This window comes from Manacus vitellinus, unplaced genomic scaffold, assembly GCF_001715985.3.
Source record: "Manacus vitellinus isolate BGI_N305 unplaced genomic scaffold, ASM171598v3 scaffold_62_pilon, whole genome shotgun sequence".
Classification (NCBI taxonomy): Eukaryota; Metazoa; Chordata; class Aves; order Passeriformes; family Pipridae; genus Manacus; species Manacus vitellinus.
In genome coordinates this window covers 1,459,917-1,485,401 of record NW_021940704.1, presented here as the reverse complement: position 1 = coordinate 1,485,401, position 25,485 = coordinate 1,459,917, and the positions used below count along the sequence as shown (strand labels likewise).

Sequence of the window (25,485 nt, the reverse complement as noted above, 5' to 3'; positions counted from 1 at the left end):
TTTCTAGAGCATTCAGGGGGTTTTTTTCTCTGAAGCAAATTACTTATAATAAAGACAACATCACGTTTTTCCAGCCTTTCTTATGAATTCTTATGCAGAAGCTGAAAACAATTAAACATTAAATTTTAGCATTTTGCTTGTGCTTTTACTTTTAATTTGGTAATGTGGACTTGGTTTATTTCAATACTAAGCAGTTTAAGCTCAGAGGTGGAAGAGGATTATATAATCTTTAAAAAAATCTTAAATAGATTATATAATCTTAAATAAATCTTTATAGGTTATATAATCTTTAAATAAATCTGCCTCTAACACCTTTAAGTTACAGATGTGATAAGGCATACCACTCCTCTCACTGTCTGAAAGGATATCTGAGACCAGCATTGGCTGTTACCTGCACACAAAAGGAGCATATTCATTAAAACAGTCTTTAGAACAGCCCATTTCTAAGGGAGAATATAAATATCCTTTAATATTTTATGAATCTAGGTAAGATACCAGATTTTTGCAATCAACTACAATGCAGTTTCCATTTGGGAAGATCATCCACCACCCAGCTCCAGCTTGTAAAGCACCCCAGAATCTCAGTTCCTCATAATGAGGCAGCTCCCATTGCTAGTAAGAAATGCTTATGAAAATGGGAAGAGCCAAAATTTCTAAAATACAGCTACTTATCAACAACAATGAATTCTCTACCTTCTGGTTCCAGTTCTTCAATGACTTCTGTCTCATCTGCAGAAGGAGCTGCTGTTTGCTCAGGTAACTGCTGCTCAGAGAGATGGGAGAGCTCTTCTTTTCCCTGCTGAATTCCTTCAGCCACCTCCTTCCCCTGATCCTCTGATGGCTGTTGAACCTCCTGCACCACACGCTGTAGGAAAAATACACTTACACTCTGTATAACATTCCTTGAATAGTAAAAGCTGCTAAAGTTCAAAACTTGAAGAGTTGTGGCCCACATTCATTATCCACAGCCTTTAAACAACTGTATTGCTTCTGCAATGCAGGACAAAAGAAGGTGGCAGCTGCAGGAACATATAATTGATACAGCAGAAAGACAGTTCTCTAACTATGTGTATTTGTGGAAACATAACAATTATAATCATTTTGTACCTGTCAGTGTGTATACAGCCTGTTAAGATTTCCAGATTCATTTATATTTCATCTTGTCCTACAAGTTCTACAAGACTCAGTCAAAACCCAACAAAACACACAAAGAACACCACCACCACCTTATTCAGTTAGCAATTTTATAACTTAAATTATACAGTATTTGCTGTTCCAAAAGCAAACAAATATCACAAAAAAGAAGAATCAGCCTTGCTACACAGTACAAACATGTTATCTAGGGTAAAATATCTGAAGTGCATAACTTATTCTGAAGTAAACTTCTTTCTTTTTGAGTTCAGTTACATAAAGTATTACCTCATAAGTGGATCAGCATTACAGACAAGGCATCTTCCATGAAAATTTGCTGGACACCTCTGCATTATTTATTATCCAACCTCCCACCCTCAGAACCCATGAGAGAACTGTCAGCTATCCACAGAACATCTGGATTTTCCAAAACTTGACCTGAAGAGTTATTTCTATTCTAGCACATTTGGAGCCTCACAAAGCAAAGTAATACAAACAGGTAAGAGCCTTATTCTATAAATAAAGGTTATCCTTGAAGTTTTCAAGTCACAGAAAACTGACTTTATGTTTCTTATGTTCCTTCTAGGCATAGAGGATGTGTCATAACCACTGTGTTTTATACAATGTTCAGCCATTCTTTTTAATTCCTTCAGTGACAGACTTGTATTCTGTCCATGAAAGCTTCAGAGAGAACACTTTTTGGTTATTCTAGTTGACCACCACCACCCCATGTGGTAAGAGGAAGACTCTTCTCAAAGTCCCAGATGAGCTTTAAAGTAGAAGAGTGACAGGCAGGTAAGAGTCAGTGATTAAATGTGGGAAACTACAGTTTGCCAATCTGCCAAAACTTATTTTCACAACCAACTCGACCAATACAAATTACAGTATTTAATACTTTTCTTCTCCTTGAAATGCTACATATTTTGGTGGTGCAGCCCCCCTCCATCATCCTGGGGCCTGCTCTGTGACCTCAGACAGTCCTGATAAGCCTTGACTGAACTGGCTGAGTGAAGTGTCCCTTGACCAGATCAGCTGAACCAGGAGGCTCTCCCTGATCTGACCAGGAGCTCCTGCATGGTACAGGTGGGAACAATGGGAAACAGCAGCTGCCCAGGCAAGGTGGTAAACAAACAGTGAACAATTATCCTTTGTAGGTAAACCTGATTTTGGAACGTTTAAGGATGTCACCCCAAGTTCCTCAAAATGATCATCTCACCCCAGGAGGATCAGCATGGCCAAGTCAGATATGGCAACACACTTTCTGAGCCCTTTCTAATATCCAGTGGTGTGAAACAAGGCTGTTCTCACACCAACCCTATTCACAATCTTTTCCAGCAGGATGCCCCAAAGGGCCAGGGCAGACCTCGAGGATCAGGACGGGACCTACATCCGATACCTCACTGATGGAAGCCCTTTCAACCCAAGGTGACTGAAGGCCCACACCAAGACCTTAAACCATCTTGTCCAGGAGCTGCTTTATGCTGATGACGCCGCCCTCGTCGCTCACACAGAAGCAGCTCTGCAGTGTTTAACATCCTGCCTTGCTGAGGCTGCTGAGCTCTTTGGGCTGGAAGTCAGCTTGAAGAAAACTGAAGTTCTCCATCAACCTGCACCTCAGGAAGTCCCCCATCATCCCCACATCACCATTGGCAATCAGAGCTCAAATCAGTCCAACAGTTTAATTCCCTAGGCAGCCTCATCTCCTCGGATGGTGAGATTGACGGGGAGACAGACAACAGGTTGGCAAAGGCATAGAGTGCCTTCAGAGAGCTTCATAATAGAGTTTGGTGAAATAAACACCTGAAGAAAAGCACCAAGATCAGTGTTTACAGAGCCATAGTGCTGTCTACTCTCTTATATGGATCTGAATCAGGGGTCATCTACCACCACCACCTGCGACTCCTGGAACGCTTCCATCAACGCTGCCTCCGAACAATCCTAAACATCCACTGGTCAGATGATGTGACCAATCCATCTGTTCTAGAACAGGCAGCAGTCACAAGCATTGAGGCCATGTTGCTGAGAACACAGCTACACATTGTCCATCCTGAGCCATAAGCAGCCTTTCATGCTTCAACATGTGTGACAAAAACAATTAGGACTTACTGCTCCCTGTCTGGTACTGGGATCCAGAAAAGAGACTCTCCTGTCTGCTCCTGCTGCTCGCTGCCTCCGTCTGGGGGTTGGTTTCTGTCACAAAACAAACACATGAGACCAGTTATTGCCACAGTCTAACCATCTTATATTGCAGTAAATGAGGAGAGACCCTGATGTGTCTCAAAGCCAAGTCTGATGGCACTAAATTCAATTCTAAATGGATGAGATGCTTTATCAGAACTCATACATGACACACTTCTCAGGTTGCATCATGGAACCCATTGAGATTTTCATAGAATATAAACTTACATTATGAAATAATATAAAACATTAAAGTTACTCCAGACCTAGAGTAATTTAAACAGCTTAGATTAAAAAAAGCCCATTAAAAACTCTAGTGTTTAATACATTTCCACCTGATAGCTTTTATTTCTTAATCAACTGTTATGTTTGGAAGTCCCTTCTTTTTCTGTGACTCTTATTTTAACTTGATTGTACTGTGCATTATATCACCAAAATTCTCTTCAATATCCAGTAAAAAAACCCAATAAAAAACCCAAAGTGAAGTAATATCGTAATACTCAAACATTTCTGAGTATTTTCTCAGAGACTTTTCTGAACAACCCATTCTAGTGATCTGACACCTAGTTGGTTTAACATTCATGAATATTGTACTAGAATAACATGTTCACAAAATCTGTCATGGCTTAAAAAAATTAAATATAATACTTTCAAATGTTCTAATGACAATTTCAGTAAAAATAAATAACTGAATTTAAGACTTTGCCTCCTCAGGAAAGGTATAATTCAACTGGTTCTTGATCTCTTTATATGAAAAACCTGTCATTCAACTGCTGTTTTCCAGTTCAAGAATCTTTAACTCCATTAACTTTCAACACATCAAGACTTGAATTAAACTATGGGAACTGAAAAAGAAAATTAGGTCACCCTGAAGCTTCTCTTCTCCATGAAGTAATTCTCTCTATGAAGTAGAGACCCAAACATACCTGGGATGGTTGTTCATGTTCCCTAAAACTGGATGTCTGTTTGTAAGGAATAATGGCTTGATCCATAGGAACTTGTAACCTGACCCAGTATTCTATGGTACCGTAATTTTGAACATGTCCTGGTTTTCCTAAGGAATAAATACGGGATTGCATTAATTTTCATTTCCAAAATAAAGCCCTTTAGTAAAAAGCTAGGAAGCCCCACAAATTAGAGATTAGCTGACTTGTGCCTGTGCATTATGACAGTGTTTGTAACAAGAGATCTGTAGCTCATGTTAGAAACAGAAACAACAGCTCCTCTGGCTCCACATGTATGATCCAAAAATCAAAATATGACTTTTTCATATTGTAATCTGCCATACTTATTGTGCAAGCTGTAAAGTGAGTTCAAGTCAAGTTCATTATTTTAATCTCTTCAAAGCAAATAAAGCTTAGGACAGTTTTGTATGTCAACAGTTGGAAGTGTCCCAAAAAGTGGTATGTAATTTAAATTACTGGCAAAAGTATCACTTTATAAGGGCTTATTAAACCAGATTCTTTACAAAAGTGGGCAGTTAGAGCTCACTGAATGTGCTGATCTGACATTTTTAAAAGTAAAAGCAAGCAGCACAGAACATTCAATACTTCTTAAGAGTGTCTTGTCCAGGATACCTTAAAATTATTTTTAAATTATGCACAATTTTAAAATAATGCACAAAATGTAAACCAACATCCCCACAGATTATTCATATAATATATGAAATATAATTAACTATAATCTCCATAGTTTGCACCTTTTTGATGCTTTACAACTATTACATGAAGACCTTTGTCCTCCCAGTTTAAATTACACTGTTTCTTCCTTTATTTATTGATAAGGAGTAAGAGAATATATTGATGGCATTTGGGCCAGCTAGAAAGCCCTGATATTTGATAGGGGTGAAGTGGGGGTCCCTCCCAGTTTGGGTTTTTCCCCCCTTTTACCATTATGAGCAAAGTTGCACCTGTCCAAGCTTTCCCACAACAGCTGGTAGAGCCACCAGAACCTGCTGCACATCCCACAGAAAGCAGCCTTCTGTATAAGGCAGCCTTCTGTAGAGAGCAGCCTTCTGTATAAGGCAGCCTTCTGTATAAGGCAGCCTTCTGTATAAGGCAGCCTTCTGTAGAAAGCAGCCTTCTGTAGAAAGCAGCCTTCTGTAGAAAGCAGCCTTCTGTAGAAAGCAGCCTTCTGTAGAAAGCAGCCTCCTGCAGAAAGCAGCCTCCTGCAGAAAGCAGCCTTCTGTAGAAACCTGGGGTTTTTCTCCCTTTGAACTGGTAATACGCCAATTTGATTTTTGCCCAAATGCACACGGCTCCCACTTCCAACAGGGCATCCAACAGAACCCCCTGTGCCATTTGCATTACCAACTAAATGTGCTGTGCTGTGGATCCTGCTGTTGCTCTCCAGGGTCCCCTGCAGGCTGAGGTGGCAGGCAGCCAGGGTTTGGTACTCGACGCCCTGGGCGCGGTGCAGCTCCAGGGGGACGCTGCTGTGCTGGAGGTAGTGGCACAAGGTGTCATCAGCCTGCACCAGGAACTGGGAAGTGAAGTCAAAGCATGGGGCACCTCCACGGACTACTGGGCTGATCTGAAGCTCAAAGTCATAGAAGGCATAAGTACAGAAGGTTGCAGGTTCCTGGTCACCAAAAGCCTGCATGGCTTCGGGAGAGAAGATCACTTTGCTGATATGAATTTCAAGAAGGTTCTCTCCTTTCTCTAAATGAATAGTTTCAACAAATCCATCCATGGGATCACCTGGTGATATTTCTGGTCTGGACTTAGGTGATTTTGCATCATAGATGATATCTCTTAGTTGGGCTGCAACAGATAAAACAGAGCTAGAATATGACTGTCTTTTTAAAAATCAAATATAATTAATGGCTGAGTAGAAAGGATAAAAGCCTAACTCAATTCTGTGAACAATGTTACTTTCTTAAAGGCACTACCAAAAAGAAGAAATCACACTTTAAATCATACATCTAATGCTCACTGAGAACACTGACAACAGTCAAGAGCATTTCTCAGTGGCTCTGCTTCAGTACACATAAAAATAGACACAGGCCCCTAACAGTTATTATCAGGTTATAAAGGAGTTAAAAAGCAAGAATTCAGAAGTTTGATGCACTGTTCAAAATAAGTATCACTATGCAAATGTACCAGAGATTTAAGATGCATGTTTTTGTAGGGAAAGAAACAATACATCTGACTTTTAACATCTGTTAAATCTTGAGTGGGTAGAACTCTCAGCAAAACCCTTCCCATGGAAGGTTGGAAGACAAAACATGAGAACTGTTACAACATCAGGGGTTGCAAGATTTTCTATTTCAGGCTTCTTATGCACCTTTTACACAGTGAAGTCATTAAAAAACTATTTGAAATAATATGTCAGTATATTATAACATGACTTCAGGGTTTTTAGCAACAGGAAGTGATTCTGTAATGACAGGAGTGCAAAACAAAAGGCTGACCATAAACATATGATTTACTTTAAAAAATGAAGTTTGGTAATTTTATTCTTATTCAGCAATAGCTGCAGCATAATCTGCTTTGTTGGATTTTGTTTGATTAGTAACTGTCATTGAAGTCAATAAAATAGTACACAGATAATTTTCCATGAAAGAACTAACCTTTCTACCAGTTTTAGGAATGGAAAAGTGTTTCAAGTGAAGAACAGGTTTACAACAGTAATTTACAAGAGATAAAATATAAAAAAAAAATAAATTAGAGAAGAGTCATATAATGTGCTGGGTTGGAGAGGACTCATCAGGATCACTGAGTCCAATAAAGATACCTTCTAGTTTTCTGATCCGTGCAGCTCTGATATCAAGAAGGTGGGCATCCTGTTCCAGTTTGAACTCATAGTCTTTCTGTATCCTTTCCAGCTTTTTAGTCATTGTTTCTACTTCAGTCTGAAAAGAAAATTCATGTAAAAATGACTTTTGAGGCTTGTCTGCACTGATATTGCAAATGCTTCTGGCAACAAATTAAAACAGAGTTAGATTTGAGGTAAAAACATTGACAGCACCCAAAAATGCAGCAGTTTTTAATACATCAATGCAGCAATCAGTTCTAATTTCAGCAAAATCTAAACACATTATTCAGAAAAACAGAGTAGCTGTTCTTTCAGGACAATGTTCCTAACAGTTTCTTTATTAAGTCTGTTATTTAAACTTAAAGTAATCGAATGAGAAGTCAAAATATGATGTGCAGTAATCCAACAGAAGAGAGTGAAAGCAGAAAGGGAAGCTTATCAGATAAGCACAGTTACTGTCTTACCTGTGAGGAGCTGATAAGAGCTCAGAGATAATGCCAAGAAAGCACAGCTTGAGGGCTCTGATGAGGATGAGTTAAAAGACTACAATTATATTCATTGGGACCTCAGGTTTTTTTCAAACAATGCTTTCAACACCACCAAATTTTATGTTCAGTTCCCCATGCACAGGCTGGCTTTGGTGCTTGCTGAATTTGCAAGTCTTAGTTATTGCAGGTGTCAAAGCTACAAATGTTAAAATGCCATTATCAGGTTATTTTCCACTGTAAGCAGAGTTTAGTACCTGGTAATCTTTGCTAATTTTGTGCTGCATAATTAACATATTCCTTGTCTTTTCAAGTTCTTGCACTGTTTCTGCATGTGTTAACTGCAGCTCCCTTATGGAGTGTTCTGAATCCTTATGGATCTCATCTTCTGGTTTTTCCAAAAGCAGAGGGTCCCCATTCTTCTGCTGCTTCCGATCCTGGAGCAAGTTCAAAAAAATTACCAGAACAAACTTTTGCAAAAGGTTTGGACCTATTTGTGCCTGACTAAATGCAACACTGGGATATACTTGTGGTAAAACAAGAAGACAGCCAGCAGAACTTTATAAATTCTGAGCACACAAAAATAGGAACAAGGTAGACTAGAAAGTGTTGGGGTTGTATTAAGCAATGTAATCTTTTCATTACCAGCACCAATTAAAGCACATCAGCTATTCAGAAGCAATCACTCCTGGCTATCCAATGAAAATACAAACTTGTTCATATATTTGCCTTTTATATAATTAATAATCCTGCTCAGTGAATGTATAAAATCTGAATTATTATTCTCAAGTCTACGTTACTTGTTATTAATGCTGGGGTTTTAATTTTCATCAAGGGTTTTTCGGTGGGTTTTTTTCTTTCTTTTTTTCATTATCCTTATATAATTATCATTTGCATTTCTGTTGCAGAAAAAGATTATATTTACAGCAAACACTTCCTCAAGAAAATAAAATGTAAGTCACTCAGTGGAAACTTGCTGCAAATTTTCTGAGTATTTTTGGTTTTCTGTTTCAATAAACAGAGAGAAGTTGCTAAGCATTGCTGTGTCACACATTAGAACTTCCCTGCTTATGCTCTGCTCGCAGAAATTACACAATTAGTGAACAAAATTGCTTTTAACAAACACTATAGGAAGAACAAAATGGCCTGATAAGTCATTTAACTGAGAAAAATGGTTGTGAATCTGATTTAAAATAATAGAATTAATGCAAAATATATAGACTCCTAGATGGTTTGCACTGGCAGGGATCCTACAGATCATCTAGTTCCTCATAGGCTTATGCTTTGTAAATTACCTTTATAAGCAAGAGAGCTTCGTTGAGTTCTGCCACATCAACATCACCTTCCTGAAACTTAAGGGAAAGATGGCATCAGATGGGAATCAAAGAAATACATTCTCACTAGACATGCCACTTTGCTTGATAGCATGAATAAACAAACACTTATATTCTGCATTCTTTTATTTTCAGGAAGTATTCGTGCTATGCATAAAACATAGAGGGTTTTTTTGTCTCATATTCTAAACAGAAATAGAGTTCACCTTGGTCAAAGACTTTACTTGATTTTTCAGATCATCTAGTTGTTGCTTTTGTTCCAGGTAGCATAACTGCAGGTCCTTGTTGTCTTGCATCAGCTTTTCCTTTTGGTCTTAATATGGAAGAAGAAAATATTAAGCTCAATTCAACATAGTTAAAAAAATTAAACTGGCTTGGACGGTTTGGTGGGAACAATAAATTGGGGAATACCAATCCTAAAACACCACACTTTGGAGTTAACAACCACACAGACAGGGACAGAAAGCTATTCCTCTTTGATACATCTCATACATGTAAGGACTAAAAAAAGGGAACCTACAGTGTCAAAAATCTACACTTTTTCTATTTCTAAATTGAGAGGTAAGGCCTGACTAAGTACAGCTTTCTGTTCTGGGGGAGGAAGGGAAGAGGGGAACAGAGAGGATATAAAATCCTTTGTCAATCTGAATGAATTTGAATTCATCTGGAAACAGGAGGCTGAGATGCTGGTCTCAAGGGTCTTGAAATGTTCCAAGGCTTGTTTTAATTTTCCAGTGTTGATATATTGACATCTTTACTAAAAATGAATCATGTGTAATGCCATTGCTCTTGTCCTCAGTAGCCTGACACGTGTGAGGATTCTTCACAAGAGTCACTTTTAATTCAGACACACAGTCACCACAGTAAGGTTTTAATTCTATACAGTTATTGAGGAAAATGCAATGCATTTGTGCAGTTGAGAAGAAAATGTAATTAGAAACACTAAGGGCTAAACCAAACAAGAGAACAGTTAAAATAAGCCTTGTGAATGGACAGAGAAGACAGCAATTGAGGCTTCCAGATCCTCCCAACTAACAAACCTGAAAGATCTGTATCTGTTTGGAGATCCCCCCCAGAGAGAAATGGCCCCTTATGTTGATTATGTTTCTTTTCCCTGTAATATAAACTGATATCTGGACTGGCACTTTTTCCAAGGATGAGACAAGATATCCCTCCTCAAGCAATTCTGTCTCACCATGGATTTTCTGGTAACAGCAACAAGCTCAGTCCACTCTTTTTCTAACATGAACTCCAGTTTTTGTACACATTTTTAATATTCATTCACACTTACACTAACTTCAAAATTGTGAACAGCCTGTTGAGAATCTGGAGAGGCACCTTTTAAAAATACACATTTGAAGAATCAACTCTAAATTAAATATTTTCAATTCCTGCCTGTGCTCTTCTTTTGTAAACCTTATATTGCTACAGGATATCACAGTGTTGAGATAAAAAAAAGAAAAGATTGCAAGCTCTTAAAAATATTCACCAGAACTTATCCTACAGCATGGGAAAAACACATATGAAATAATCTGTTCAGTAGATTATAAGAAAACTGTGTTATTGTAAATGTACAAAGCTGTAAATAAAAATTAGTATATACTGAAAATATTAAAAAATTCTGAATTAATAAAATTAAAAGACAATTAAACATCACCAGGGGCCAATATAGGCTTCATGTAACTTTGTACAGTAAACAGAAGAGTGGTTTATAACTTGAGAGAGACTGTCAGATAAGCCTCTTTTCTGTAAGAAACACTGAATAAAGAGTAATTATTAACCAAACAAATGCAGAATGAATACAGCTGAAATTATATGAGCCTCATTCAGCACATAATATGCATTGGGTCAATTTTTGTATTTAATAAATAGTCATAACATACTCATATTGAGCAAATGTACACTTAAAAGGCAGCTTTGAAAACACCACCAACAGAAACTACCCTTTTCTGGGCAGAAAACCTCAACTCCAGTCTCATGTCTTGAGAAAATAATGTATTTTTCAGAAACATACCTCTTTCTACTTTAATCTTGTCAAGGATCTCATTTTTGTCTGCTAAATCAGACTTGATAGCTGTCTCTAGTTTGGCAATCTGCAGTTTCAGCTGCTGCTCCTTGGATTTCCACTGCTGGTCGTAGGGCAGGCTGAAGACACTGAGGAAACACAGGGGACAGGAGTCAACACTGAAATGGGAGTATGTGAAAAGGCAGGTCATTCCATGGAAAAGAAAAGCAATATTGTAGATGACTGTGTTATAGCAGAAACACATTTAAATTCATCCAGTTAAACATCTTCTTATCTCACCGTGATTTATAGAGAACAAAAAGACTGTAAGTTGATTTGTAGTAAGAGTAATTTTTCTCCATAATGATAGAGGAGAAAAAAAATGATCATCAGAAATATTTATAACGTGATCAAACTTTGGAGAAATCCACAATTAACTCAGGTGAGAGACAACTCATCAACTACCTCTATAAAAAAACTAAATATTGTGATTATACAACTGTTATAAGTAAAAAAATGTGTTATTTGTACTCAGTTTTTTTACTGCCTTAACTTTTAATTTCATCACAGACAGTGCAAGAAGTGTAACAAATATTGTAAGAATACTATAAACAAAATTTGCTATCACTCACATTGTGTTTAGTCATTGATATTTTTTGACAGACATCACACTGACAAGTCAAACACTTTTAGAGGAGAAATAATTTCGATAGGAGAAAAGACTTCAAGCATTTTACCTGCTTTCTGAGGCAATTCTTAGCTCTAGGACATGTGTCTTATTTTCTAATCCTCTTTAAGTGTAAAAAAAAAAATCACATAGTTTTACAATAAAGGTTTATTTGAAGGTCATTTTAATATGCCTGTGGCAATGGACTAGAATGACTTCTTTACCAATAGCAGTGAAATGGTAGCTATTACCAAAACCAACTAATCACCTCTCAAAAATAAACATTGGAGAAGCTCTCAAATATCAGACTTTCTGTAAGTTCACTGAGAAGGGCTGGAAGAACATACAAAAAGTTCAAACACCCCTTTGTTAAAAAAAAACAACAACCAAACCAAAATTAAAAAGGAACAATCCCAAAGGCCAAAACAACCCTAATGGAATATATGTCTACCTAGATGGATTCTTTCAATAATAACTCTAAAGAAAATTATTAGAAATAATAAAGAACTTCTTGTGTTTATGTTCAAAACAAAGTGAGCCTCAGTTGTTTTTAATTACATTTTTTCAAAGCAGTAACCTACTACTTGGAGAGCATTAGGAAAAGTTGGCCCGTTCCAACAGCAGAGATGAAACACAGCCAGAGCCCCACAGGGGGTTCCAAACACCTCCTGAGATGAGAAACTGGAGCATGAACATACTGTGATAAATAAAAAACTGTGATTCGTGAAACAAATGGGTGATTACAGCAAAATAAAATGGATTGTAAAACTTAATTACACCCCCATAAAGAAATAAAACACATCCTTACAAGGTCAAGAGGCCTAAAACCTCCTTGCTATGCTAAGAATAAAATAGAGTAGAACTTTAAATCTTTAGGTGCCTGTTTGTCCAAGAATGCATGAATTATGACTGGTTGTAGAGATAACCCTTTAGCTTTATTTATATTAAATATATATATATAATATAAATGATATAAATTATATATTTTTTAATATATATATCTACACACAATATAAATATATTGTATTTATATTAAATACTTAGCAAAAACCTGTAGAATGGATATGTCTATGATAGAATTAATATGCATGAAGTAGCTCAGATAAATACTAAATGTACCCTGTAGCAGGGGTGCAGATTTGGGAAGCTGGTCCCATCTCTGTCACCCAGCTGGCTGCTTGCTTTTACCAGATAATAAACTACTATTCAAAACCTTACAGAAACTCAAGACTTTGTTTATCACAATATTTCCACATGTGCACACTCAACATGCAGATGCACATTCCAGCCCAGTGTATGAAGACCCATTCAACAGGACAGGAATCTAGTTTTTTATCTACAAAACCCAGAACTTACCTATTATGCAGCTTATCATAGTTTTCCTTCAAGAGTTCATTCTCTTTTTCTAGATAATTTATTCTTTCCTGTAACTATTATGGAGAAGGATCATTTCAGCACAAAAGGGAATTACAGTGAAGGTGTGAAGACAAATAGTTAATAATTTGTATGCATTGTCAGGCTGTTATTTGTTCTTTTTCCACAGAATCAGAATCACAGAATATTCTGAGCTGGAAGGGCCCTGCAAGAAGCACCAAGCCCAACTCTTAGCACTCTGTTCTAACCAGTGGAGCCAACCTCAGGGGCCACATCAGTCTCTCAGAAGCTTCAAAGTAACACCACAGGGATTTAAATTTGGCCTCAACAGTCTTTTCCTGTTGTTTCTGTGCAGCTGAGACTGTTGCAGTGGAACAGTATCTAATTGCATTCTCTCTTATGTAAAATAACATAAAAATCTATAGCCTTACTTTTTTAAGTTGCCATTTCAGTAAGTGACTATTAGTATTAGCTACTGTATGACTTTTGTATAATTAATATTTTTTACTGCCATTATAGAAACAACACATCCTTGCTTTTAAAATACTCACTAAAGCAGGATATGATTTTAAAGCTGAGACACCTTAACCAGGGAAGACACCTACATGCATTACAATAGTTTAAAGGTTTGGAGGAAATATCTATAAGATAATCCTGGTAAACTTGGTTCACGTAAAATACATTTAAAATATGTGAAATTAAATTTAAGTTGCTACAAAACGTAAGAAAGAACAAGTAAGCTTGTAGACTCTTACTCTTCATATATTGAAGAGAATGAGGAATAGAGCACCTGATTTTTAGCCCTAAATCTGGATGCCTGTTAGTGATGACACTGCTTTCTGAGAGCCTCTAGACAAAGTAACAGAAGTGACTGATTTGAACTGCTAAATCAGACGTAATACCACATTTAATTACCACTGTAATTAAATCAGGTCAAAAGAATACTAATAAAGTGGCAATACATTTTCAAGAAATCAAGTATGATTATTTTTCAGTTAACAACACACTTGTTCAGTATCAGAACTGACACAAAATCCTGTGGTTTAACCTCAAATACTGTCCAGACACTGGTGCAGTGATTATGTGGCAGAGGGATCAGGTGTTGCTCACAATTCCATAAAATGCAAGCAGCAGCCACTGTTTTTGATTTTAATGGGATAAAAGTACATATATAATGAGGTCAATCTTCTAAATGTGCTTGAATGGTCTATTCACATTTCTGAAATTAAAAAGTACCCCATCATTAACTTTTCCCTTATCTATATGTACTACCTAAGGCAGGTTCAAGATCTCTTGAACACAATCTCACCTCTTCTGTCCTCCTGTTTGAAATAGTTACTGATTGCAACTCTTTTTGAAGATGGAAGCACTTTAACCTTTCCTCTTTAAGTTGTGCATTCAGTTCATCACCTTTGGCTAATAAAGCATCGTGGTTGGTCCTCAAATTCTTTAGGTTCTATGAGAAGGAAGGAATATACAGGATAAAAATAAATAAAGGACTTTTAATTTCCTTTACCTTTTCGTTTACTTCAATGGATTATAGTAAGGCACATTTAACCAATTTTAATGCTGACAGAGCCTCTATTTGCAGAATATTAGTTAATATTATACTGCCTACATTCCACAATCCTTAAATAAATCCTCATTCATTAAAAATTTCAATGTAAATCACATTAAAATTATGATTTGAGACAAAACAGTCCAAAGGCTCACCTCCTGATTAATAAAATGATTGAGACCTTATGCCAAATATATATGTGAGTACAGATTAATGATTCTAGACAGAAAGAAGTTAACTTCATTTTTTCCATATATATTCCTACAAAATGGAGAAGCTGAGTATGAACCCTGTACAAATTATTTATGTTCATATGCAGCCTGAATAGACTGGAAAAGAAAAAGAAAACCATGAAAATGCAATCACTAACTTCATCTTCAGCCTTTTATATCTCATTTCTCAGTAAGAAAAATGTCATAGAGAATAAATAATATTAGCAGTCAATCTTATTTCAGAGAGTTAATGAAGTCTATTACTCATAAATTTTTAAGTCTTTCTTCAGGGCTCCTCTTACTCTGTTCTGTATCTGTGAACTGTATTTAAATAATTTCAAAAATGACACCCTAAAAATCATGTTTTTACATTCTTCTCATATCTCTCCACATTTCTTCCTCTCTCTCTTAAAGATAATGTTTGCCAAGGAAGATGAGAACGTTCCTGGAACAGAAGGAAGATCCCTCCCTCCAAATTATTATAAATTTGAAATTAAGAGGCATTCAGGCAATACATGATTTTCCACTTTAAAATAATTTCCCCAAACATATGAACGGAAGCTAAACCCTAATGTGAGAACAAAAGAGCCAAACCTCCCCAACTTTACCAAAGATTGATAAAGTGAGAGGGGTCTGGTACCTCTTTTTGTAAATTGGTACATTTAAGTCAAAGCTCTCTCTTTAAATGATCAGGAATCTCTAATGGCAACCCAGGTCACTCTTCATAATCTGCTTGGGATGACTTTGCAGATAAAATCACTAAGACCCTTCTGAAAAAGAGAAATTAAGACTAAAAATCTCTACTTCATTTGCTTGAGTGCAATGTAATATGTGGTTCACTTTCATGTACTCAGTATTGTCAGGAATTGTTGATAATCTGTTTTTCCATTTAGCATGTTAATGTGACAAGAGTATAGGAGTGTTACTGATCAAACTGCATTTACCTCCTGAAGCTGGAGGAATTTTCCTTCCATAGCTGAAAGAGCATTGCTTTTCTCAGCCAGCTGTTTACGGACCTTGATCATCTCCACGTTGTCCTGAATGTTTAGCCTTCACAATTAAAAAGAAATGAACCATGAGAACACATATGGAAGAAGATTTCGTGTGTAATACCCAAATTAATTTCTCCTCCTATAAACCATCCTACAGAATTTAGGGAGAGAAACATTCTACTGCATGGTGACACAGCAACTTCAATCAATACATCTACAGCTTTGCTTATTGTATAGAACTGGACACGACAGGAAAACAATCCTACACCTAAAGAGATTATTTGTTTTCCATTCACTTCTTTCCCACCATCCAAAGTATTTGGTGCCAGTAGAATACCACTTTGTATTCACAGTTTCCACCTGTCAAACACTGTTAAGAAAATAAGCCTTAGCAATTTATACTGGAACACCTTAAGGCTGGTACTCAAACAACCTGTAGGTGTGTCTTAACTACATGAAAATCCCTTAATATCCATGTTCTTACAATTCTGAGATTAATTTGAGAATGTACTGTTTAACAGAAAGGATGTTTAAAATAATTCCAAGTTTTAAAAAATATTTAAGTGTTTTTCCTTACTTCAAACCAGTGCAACTAAACCCTGTCCTTTTCACGAGTATGGGAAGAGAAAATAATTGTTTTCATTACTTTCATTTTTTCAGAAAGTTAAAAAAAAATGTATTAAATATAAGCAGTGTAATTTTTCACTTTAGCCAGCACACAGCAAAGGTGGGTTTTTTTCCACAGACTGCTATTGTTAGAACAGCTTCAGAAAAATCACTGAAACTTTGAAGTTTTGCTATGAACAACCCCTGGGGGAGAGAAGTATTGCTGAAAATTGGACACAAAGAATGCACAGCTTATAGCCCTCTAAGGACATGCTGAAGAAACCAGAAGAGAAAGAAGAAAGTAAGAAAGACAGTACCTGGAAAAACGATAATAAAGAGGATGACAATGTGGACTAATGAGCATGAGAAGCAAGAAAACAATAACCATTAGAAGATATAACACTAATTAGCAAAGAGAATAATATCATCTAGAACCAATGAATGTTAATTTCTTTGTTTGCTAAAAATGTATAAATACTGAAGAAGTTTTGAATGTGTGTGTGCATCTAGTTGGAGCCCCCCCCTGCCCTCAGCACTGTGAATAAAGCAGTGCCACTGTCTAATACCAAAAAATAGTGTTGGAGAGTTCAATGTATCCTGATGCTTTCAGCAGCAGTAGGGCAAATATTTTCCTACTATTTGTAGATTCCAAATTCTTAATGAGTATTAGTGAACATTAAAATGCCCATATGAGCTTATACCTAAAATTTTATAAGAATTAATAGTGAAGGATTAAAACTTTATGACTTGAACTTCAGCTGAATCCGTATCAGCTGGAAATGAATTCTCTAACATGGTAATTATGAACTTGTTTATTTATGAAAAACACATCATAACTTCTTACTGTAACTATCTCCATGGTTATTTGGAGACTCAGTTTCACTAAAGGGAAAAAATGGATAAAGCCCCTATTCCTTTACAGAAATTTAGTAATTTAGCAGTAATTTCCCCAGCTATGTATAAAGATTATGACATAGCTCTTCCAATGCTTCCACCATGGAACTCCCCAGTTTTCCCAGTACCTTTGGCTTGCTGTGCCTTGCTCTTTCAGCCTCAGGAGAGAGTCTTCAATCTCCTTTTCTTTCCTCCTCAGCTGACTCACAAGGATCTCTCTGGCATGTTCTAGTTCCTCGATGTGTTTCCTTTGGGAGTCAATCACAGTCTCCCTGCAAGTTCAAACATCTTACATTCCAAAAGCAGGGAAGTATTTAAGAAAAGGAAAAACTTCAAATGAATACTCAGCAGAGCTAAAACTTTTAAGTGTTCAGCAAAATTTGTATTTCTTAATCACAGGCATCACAACAGAGGCCTGAGAGTTTAAATTACTATGAAAACACAACACAAACTCTCAAAATAAATGTTTATGTGGACTGAACAATGCTTAGCAGAACCTGGCTGAAAACACTGTCCATGGTGTCTTCTACTCTATATTAGAATTATCTTCCCTCTGATCTATCAGTACCAAGTGTTTTCTGAAAAGCAAACCACCAGGACTAGCTATCAAAAGATTATCAGATCTTCCATGGATGGAGCAGTTAAAGTAATTTTTAAGCTTTTATTCTGAGATAGGTAAATTTACACCAAAAAAACCCACAAAAGATGTGTCTTAAACAGTGGGGTTTATGCAGTAAATGCAATTTAAAAAATAATTGATGAAAACATTTCTGTGCAATGATTTCCTGTGATCCCAGTAAATCTTTGTGTTTACACAACTCTGAGCACAAAATATATGACTGCACATTAATTCATATATTTCTATGCTTAGCTTGCCCATTTATTGAAAATCTAGCATTTACAGATGATGTCTTAAATCCAATTTAGCTAAATCATTATGAAAATAAAGAAACATGCTAAAATAGCTTTTGGAAAACCAGATTTCAAAACCCATACTTTAGAGAAGAAAAATGTTCTAGTCAGACCCCAGTATCTTTAAATTAGATGTTAACTACCTTTTCTCCAGCCTATATAACACCTATCTGCTCATGTAAACTCTGTATCAGGGATGTTATAAGGGTTTACTTTCAGTTAAAAGGTGCAGTTGGATTACAAACCAATCCTCCATGTTCCTTATCAGAAAACATTTCTGCATTGTTATTGTTATCAGATCCAACCACTTCAGTTTATTTTCTGAAGTGAAAACTTCTGAAAAGATGTATTTTTTTTCCTCTTCAAGAAAACCATAAGTTTTAAGAATAATAGTGACAAAAAACAAATAATATGAAAATCATACAAATTCCTTATTTCAGCCCTTGAATCCTCAAGCAGACTCTGTCCATATTTTGGGAGCACAAGGTCAGATGATCTCACTTCTAAATTCTGAAGTCTCATTCCTGAAAACAAAGAAAAGATACATTTTTGTCACGTTGCATGAAAAAGCATTTAACAAACCAGCAACCTCTATACAGTACAAACACTTGCAGCTTCTATTGTAGATGCCATAAAAAGTATTTTTACATCAAATTCACATGGAAAGAAACAGAGTATCTAGAACACAGCTGCTGTAAAATTTGAACTGTGGGTGATACAGCATAGTGTTAAGTGTTAAAAACATGTCCTGAGAGGTCTTTTTAGAAGATTTTACTTTCAAAGTCAGAAAGCAGAGATGGTGTCTTCTCAGAAGAACAATATCAATATTATTAAACAGGAACATGGAATTGTGATTGGGTTTTGTCAGCATTTTCTTTGCAAAATCACAAGAGTCATTCACCCAGACAGGCAACTAAAGGGCCATTTTTAGTAGCAGTGCAAATAATTTTCTTGTGTTCTTTAGAAGAATCCTAAGCCCCTAGTGAAGAAGAAAAGTCAGAAACCAATTAAGGAAGATTTGCAAAAGCAATGGTTTCTCCAAATTTTTCTACTTCTCTTTTTCCAGCAAGAAGAAATAAAGTTTTGAGGTGGGACCATTTCAAACACAGCATTAAGGCCATCCCTCAGTCCCCAAAATGGACTCATTTAGATTGAAGGTACAATGAGACCATCAGTTCCCCAAACACCTGAAAAAAATTACCTACTTTGCATTTGTGTTAACTTGATCTAATTTGAATTTTGGTCTCTAAGTATTATTTTTAAGGTACTGGTAATTGTGATATACATATATATGTGCCTGTATATATGCCTAGACTATATATATTTTTATTTACTTTTGTTCAAATCAAGGTATTTCTTGTACTCAATAAAGAAAGTATTATTTTTAAGGTACTGGTAATTGTGATATACATATATATGTGCCTGTATATATGCCTAGACTATATATATTTTTATTTTTGTTCAAATCAAGGTATTTCTTGCACTCAACAAAGAAAGTATTTTTAAGGTACTGGTAATTGTGATATACATATATATGTGCCTGTATATATGCCTAGACTACATATATTTTTATTTACTTTTGTTCAAATCAAGGTATTTCTTGCACTCAACAAAGAAAGTATTATTTTTAAGGTACTGGTAATTGTGATATACATATATATGTGCCTGTATATATGCCTAGACTACATATATTTTTATTTACTTTTGTTCAAATCAAGGTATTTCTTGCACTCAATAAAGAAAGTATTATTTTTAAGGTACTGGTAATTGTGATATACATATATATGTGCCTGTATATATGCCTAGACTATATATATTTTTATTTACTTTTGTTCAAATCAAGGTATTTCTTGCACTCAACAAAGAAAGTATTATTTTTAAGGTACTGGTAATTGTGATATACATATATATGTGCCTGTATATATGCCTAGACTATATATATTTTTATTTACTTTTGTTCAAATCAAGGTATTTCTTGCACTCAATAAAGAAAGTATTATTTTTAAGGTACTGGTAATTGTGATATACATATATATGTGCCTGTATATATGCCTAGACTATATATATTTGTATTTTTGTTCAAATCAAGGTATTTCTTGCACTCAACAAAGAAAGTATTTTTAAGGTACTGGTAATTGTGATATACATATATATGTGCCTGTATATATGCCTAGACTATATGTGTTTTTATTTACTTTTGTTCAAATCAAGGTATTTCTTGCACTCAATAAAGAAAGTAATGAGAAACCAGAGAGTATTTACTGAAAATCCATACCTGACGAGGACTTTTGGCTGAGCTTTCCATGGTATTTTTAAATCAGCCAAACACAAAGCAGACACAGCAAGACATATTTCTTTCTTTGTCCTGTCTCCTCACACCTCACAGAGCTAAACCTTCCCGAATTTTTCCAGGCGGTTTTTTTTATTTTTGGATAATTGCTCAGCGGATTTTCTGACCTGCACTGCAGATGTTGTGAGGTTCAGACTGAGGAGCACCCTGTGGGCTCCCTGTTTGTGACACATGTGGCAGGTACCTCTCTTGGCGTGCTCGGGCGTGCCAGAAGCCTCGGTGCCTTTCCTGAGCCCGGAGTTGACGCGGGCCTGGACGTGGCTGTAGGGACAGGCCCTGTGGCCCTGGATCTGCAGCTGCTGCTTGGTGGAGATGAGTTTGTTGCGCAGGTTCTCGTTCTGTTTCTCCAGCTCACGAACTCTCTCTTGCAGATGCTCCATCATCTCCTCCAGCTCCAGGGCCTGGCCCAGCCTCCTGGGCCCACCCCCTGCCTGCTCGGCTTTTCTTTTGTCGTTAACAAGCCGCATTAACTTGGTGGTCATTCTGGGGGGAAACAGTCCAAAAAACAGGAAAAGGAACGTGAAAACGCAGCATAAAAAGTATTCTGTTGAAAGAAACGTGGTCACTGTGAAGGCTTCACCATAGAACCTGGATAATAAAGCCAGGTTTTGGTATAACTTACTGCCTGTGCAGAACTCTCTGAAGGTAACTGAACCCACTGTGCAGCAATGTGCTTTACAGCTGAGCTGCAGTTCAGTTCCCCAGAGCAGCCCTCACAGTGCTGTGCTTGGCACTGGGAGCTAGAAAGGTGTTGGTAACACCCCAGTGTTTTGGCTCCTATGAGCAGGGCTGGCACAGCACCAGCACTGGCACATTCCTCCCCCGCCAATCGAGGGCAAGATTCTGGCAGGGGACACAAGCAGGCCAGCTGACCCGAAGTGACCAAAGGGATATTGCAGACCATGGAACATCAGCTCAGATAGAAAAGCTAAGGAGAGGAGGAGGAAGGGGCTCATTTGTTTTTTGCAGTGTTTGCCCTCTGGAGCAACCACTGTGTGCTGAATTCCTGCTCCCCGGGAAGGGGCCGGACATGGCTGCAGGTGGGAAGGGGAGAATAAACCTTGTTATTTTCCTCTTGGCTTGGGGGTGCACAAACTTTGGCTTTGGCTTTAGTAAAGTGCCTCATCTCAACCCACAAGTAGTTTTCCATCTTATTCTCTCTCCCCTGTCTGGCTGGGAAGGGCAGTGACAGTGGCTTGGTGGGCACCTGGCATCAGGCAAAGGTCAACCCACTACAGCTGACAAATAACAGTTTCCTAAGGCTTCTGATTGAAGGTTAGTAAAGGAAGGAAGCATATTTGCCCCACAGGCTGCTTAATTTTAACACATGATCTTCTATTAGAACCTCTGCATGCTGTTAAGTGAAGTTACAGACTTTGGATGTGATGGGGCAAACTATAAAAGCTACAATTCCACAAAACATTCAACTATTGAAAGAATGATAATAATATGCAACATTCCAATGAGATATAATTTCCAGTATTTTAGGATTTAATTATATATTTCATTTCTAAAGTGGCTAAAATACATAAATGGAGATATTTAAGGTACTCTGTAAAAAGAGACTTAATAGTTGCCATTACCATACTCAATTTTATTCTGGGTAAATATGACCAATGTGCTTCAGAGAAGGAACAGTGAGCTGAAAAATACAATCAGATACAGAGGGTATGGTTGCCATCTATCTTTAAAAGGACAAAAGGAGAAGGGTGGCTTTGATGAGACAGACAAGTTCAAGACTTTACAAAACTGGCCACATATCATCCAGACCTGTATCCAGTTTACAGGGAATCTATTTTTGAAAGCCCAGAAAGAAAACTGAAAATAAGGAGACACTTAATTTGTCTAAAGGGGCTTGTTAGATTTTTGGATACTTGTGGACAGAAGCTTCTACCTGAAAGAACAAAATTAAACCAAACACATCTGTAATAGGATGTCACAGAATGTTACTTGCCTGTAAGCAGGTTTTTTGTTTATTTGGTTTTTTTCAGGGTAATTCTACTAGAAATTCATTCCAAACTTCTAGTTACAAGGGTTTTGCCATGAGGGAAGCTAAGGAAGAAATTCAGCTTTAGATTTAGCTTTAGATTTTTCTCTGGGAGTCTAGACAAACACTCTCTATTTTTTATTTTCTGTGCCTTGCTCTACCAATTTGGACATTATGTGTAATTTTACCTAAGTGGATATGGAGTGGTATGTCCCATGTTGCTGTGCACAGAAACAGAGGAACAGCCATTTGTAAGGAAACAATTAATTTGCTCTATCACCTTATATCTGACAACAGTCTAACAGAAAAGATGGAAATTATGTCCTGCTGGTCTACTGGATCCTGGCTCACTGAACACTGAGCCATAAGGGAAGAATATTCTGGACTTTAACAAAGTATGAAACAGTCTCATGTACAGAGGCAATATTTTCAGCTGCCCTTTGATGAATTTGTTGGCTTCTGGTGAGAAGCCTGATCACATGCAGCAAGACTTGATTAGCAATTAGCACAATGGGAACACACAGGAAAAGTGGTTTGGGAGTAATCAGCCCTCCTGCAACACACTAATACCACAAACAGTTCTGCAGAGTCCAGATCAGCTGGATTAACACACAGATCTTGGCACACTAAGGTCAGTAATCAGCCTAAGGTTGTTTGTATATGTTTGGGCACACTGGGTACTGGGCTCCCCATGCTCCCTGGGACTTCTTCATTGGAGTTATCTATTATGCTGAATAAAGGAGAGCTGATTATAAAAATATTTTGGTGCTAATTCAATGATAAAAGGCTGGATGCTAGTCAGCTTCTTCAAAAAACAGACAGAGACAAAAAAAGGGGCAGCATCTCTCTGTATAGGTCGTTTTGATTCTAGAATAAAACCCTTGATAAATCATTAGGCTTCTGTAGCCTCTTCTTCAATTCCCAGAACACCTGTTACATTTGTACTTTGCCAGCACAGCTGGGAACCCAAAGTGCCAGCTCCAAAGTAGCAGGTAGCAGTGTACCTCTGTACATGGAGATCTAACAGGGTTCACTGCAAAAAGCATCTCACACACCCAGAGACAACCAGGAACCAACACAGAAATGGATTCCAAGGCGTGATTTTTACCACGGCGTTAGAAAGCGCTCCGAGAGAAACCAGCGGGACTTTCAACACGCTGATAATGTTTTGAGGGGCAAAAAAAAGTTTAAAATAAAAATCCTAACCCCCCTACCTTTTAATTTTCTCCTCCTGTCTGTTTGCATGCTGTTTGAGCAGGAGGTGGTCGTCGCTGATCCGAAGGAATCTGTCCTCCAGCTCCTCGCGGCTGATCCGCGACACGGCCTGTCGAGCTTTCACGTTCTGTGCAGTCGGTGCTTCTGCCCAAACCAAGGCAACCTCAAATTACCCTCAACACAATCAACAGCACGTAATTCAAAGCCTACCTCACTTTGAAATGCTGGGAAAAAAAAATTCATGAAAGTTTTCAAGTCATTTGATATTTTACACTGCCATCGGTCTGAGAATTTTTTCAGATTTATTGGCACGTTAATCACTTCCTTTTTCCTTCCTCTTAAAGACTAAAAAAAAAAAAAAGAGTTCAAATGATGCAGCAAACTAAACAAAAAAACCCCCCAAAAACCCAAGCCAAAAAATTTTAAAACATTATCTACTAGACCAGGCAAAGGTAACAATTTAGCAAGCAACAAAGTACGATCAAACCTACTACTGAAAAAATAAAATTAGCATTACAATGAGGATGCTTTCAAATCTGTTTCAAAGTCAACATAGTCTCTTGAAGCTTGAAAGGGTTAACTCTTAATTCTGAAAGTAAGTCCCGTAGTTCTATTCTAACAGCAGCTGAGTAATATATAAGAATTGTGTGGTACTTTTGGTTCCAATTTTTTTAAATGGATCTGGCCTTGACCTTAATTCAGCAAAAAAGTTCTCTTGCCTTTTGGAAGGAGGAATGTTACAGCTCAAGGAGTCTTCCAGGCTTTAGCATCTCACAGCAGGTCCTCTCTTACAACAACCAACTTAAACATAGAATAGGTCACAGCACCTTTCAAAATTTAACTGAGATTTTGAATGGTATTTGAACTTAATTTTGCAAGTGGGAACATCAAAAGCATCTTTAGAAAGAAACCAAAGCCACTGATCCACGTCTGTAAGTGCAATAAGCAGCATCTGGTACCAACCTTGTGGTCCCTCAGTTCCAGCTGGAGTTTGACCTGGCTCTCTCCCAGCTGGGTCCCCCCCAGGTTCATCAGCTGACACAGGCATGGCTTATCCACCAGGAACACACTCCAACTGAAATGATTCTCCAGCTGCAACTGAAACTGGGAGACCAGAGTGAACCACAACACATCATGTAAAACAGTGACAAAAGTCATGGCAGAGGCACAGAAATAACAAACTCACCCGTGACTGGAAATGCTCCCGTCTCAACTGGATTGCTCAGGGGACAATCTGAATTTTAAGTTTCACTTTATGCTAACTTTTATCCATGGACAAAACACAGCTTTTTTGTTACACAACAGCTCCCACTGTAAATGCAGAATTATAATTGTTGTCTTCAGAAATCTCTGGGCTAAGGCCATATTTCCAAATAGATGGGGGAGGGGAACCTGTGGAGATTTTTGGGTTTTTGTTTGGGGTTTGGAGGGGTTTTTTTAACTATTTATTCATTTTAAGACAGGTCAAAGCTTAAGGCATCAACTGGTAGGTGACTAATGCCATCTTCCACATTTTCAGTGGGACTCTGAAACCAAGGTACTGGAGGTTATGGACTCATTTCCATGCCTGCCATTCTCTTAATCTTCTTGCAATCATTGTCATAAGAGAAATTACTTTTTAAGACAGAGACACTCCTATGAATGACTCTCATAAATACCAAGACATTTCTTTCTTGAGGCAGCAGAAAGTTTAGTTACATGCCAAAGTGAGATTAGGAAAGTATTAATGTGAGAAAGTACTACATTTGTTTCAGAGTAATATATGAAGAAACTTGTTAACCACTGCTGTTTCTTTCTTGTCTTCCAGTGCACAAAATTAGCTGCTGGCC

General features: G+C 37.2%; 1 protein-coding gene across 1 annotated transcript in view; it reads right to left on the bottom strand.

The window, feature by feature from the left end:
- Positions 1-25,241, bottom strand: part of LOC103764920 (protein fantom) — a 32,805-nt gene extending 7,564 nt beyond the window's left edge. Inside the window, exons 1-17 of the mRNA XM_029963770.1 lie at positions 24,620-25,241; positions 23,656-23,800; positions 20,639-20,937; positions 18,529-18,628; positions 17,321-17,464; positions 15,645-15,750; positions 14,240-14,386; positions 12,913-12,986; positions 10,899-11,038; positions 9,091-9,197; positions 8,846-8,896; positions 7,808-7,987; positions 7,045-7,162; positions 5,619-6,071; positions 4,236-4,363; positions 3,238-3,321; positions 694-865 (exon numbers count right to left, since the gene is read on the bottom strand). Of these exons, the coding sequence (XP_029819630.1) occupies positions 694-865; positions 3,238-3,321; positions 4,236-4,363; positions 5,619-6,071; positions 7,045-7,162; positions 7,808-7,987; positions 8,846-8,896; positions 9,091-9,197; positions 10,899-11,038; positions 12,913-12,986; positions 14,240-14,386; positions 15,645-15,750; positions 17,321-17,464; positions 18,529-18,628; positions 20,639-20,937; positions 23,656-23,800; positions 24,620-24,704 (2,533 nt within the window). The 5' untranslated portion in view covers positions 24,705-25,241. The remainder of the gene's footprint in view (positions 1-693; positions 866-3,237; positions 3,322-4,235; positions 4,364-5,618; positions 6,072-7,044; positions 7,163-7,807; positions 7,988-8,845; positions 8,897-9,090; positions 9,198-10,898; positions 11,039-12,912; positions 12,987-14,239; positions 14,387-15,644; positions 15,751-17,320; positions 17,465-18,528; positions 18,629-20,638; positions 20,938-23,655; positions 23,801-24,619) is intronic.
- Positions 25,242-25,485: the final 244 nt, after the last annotated feature.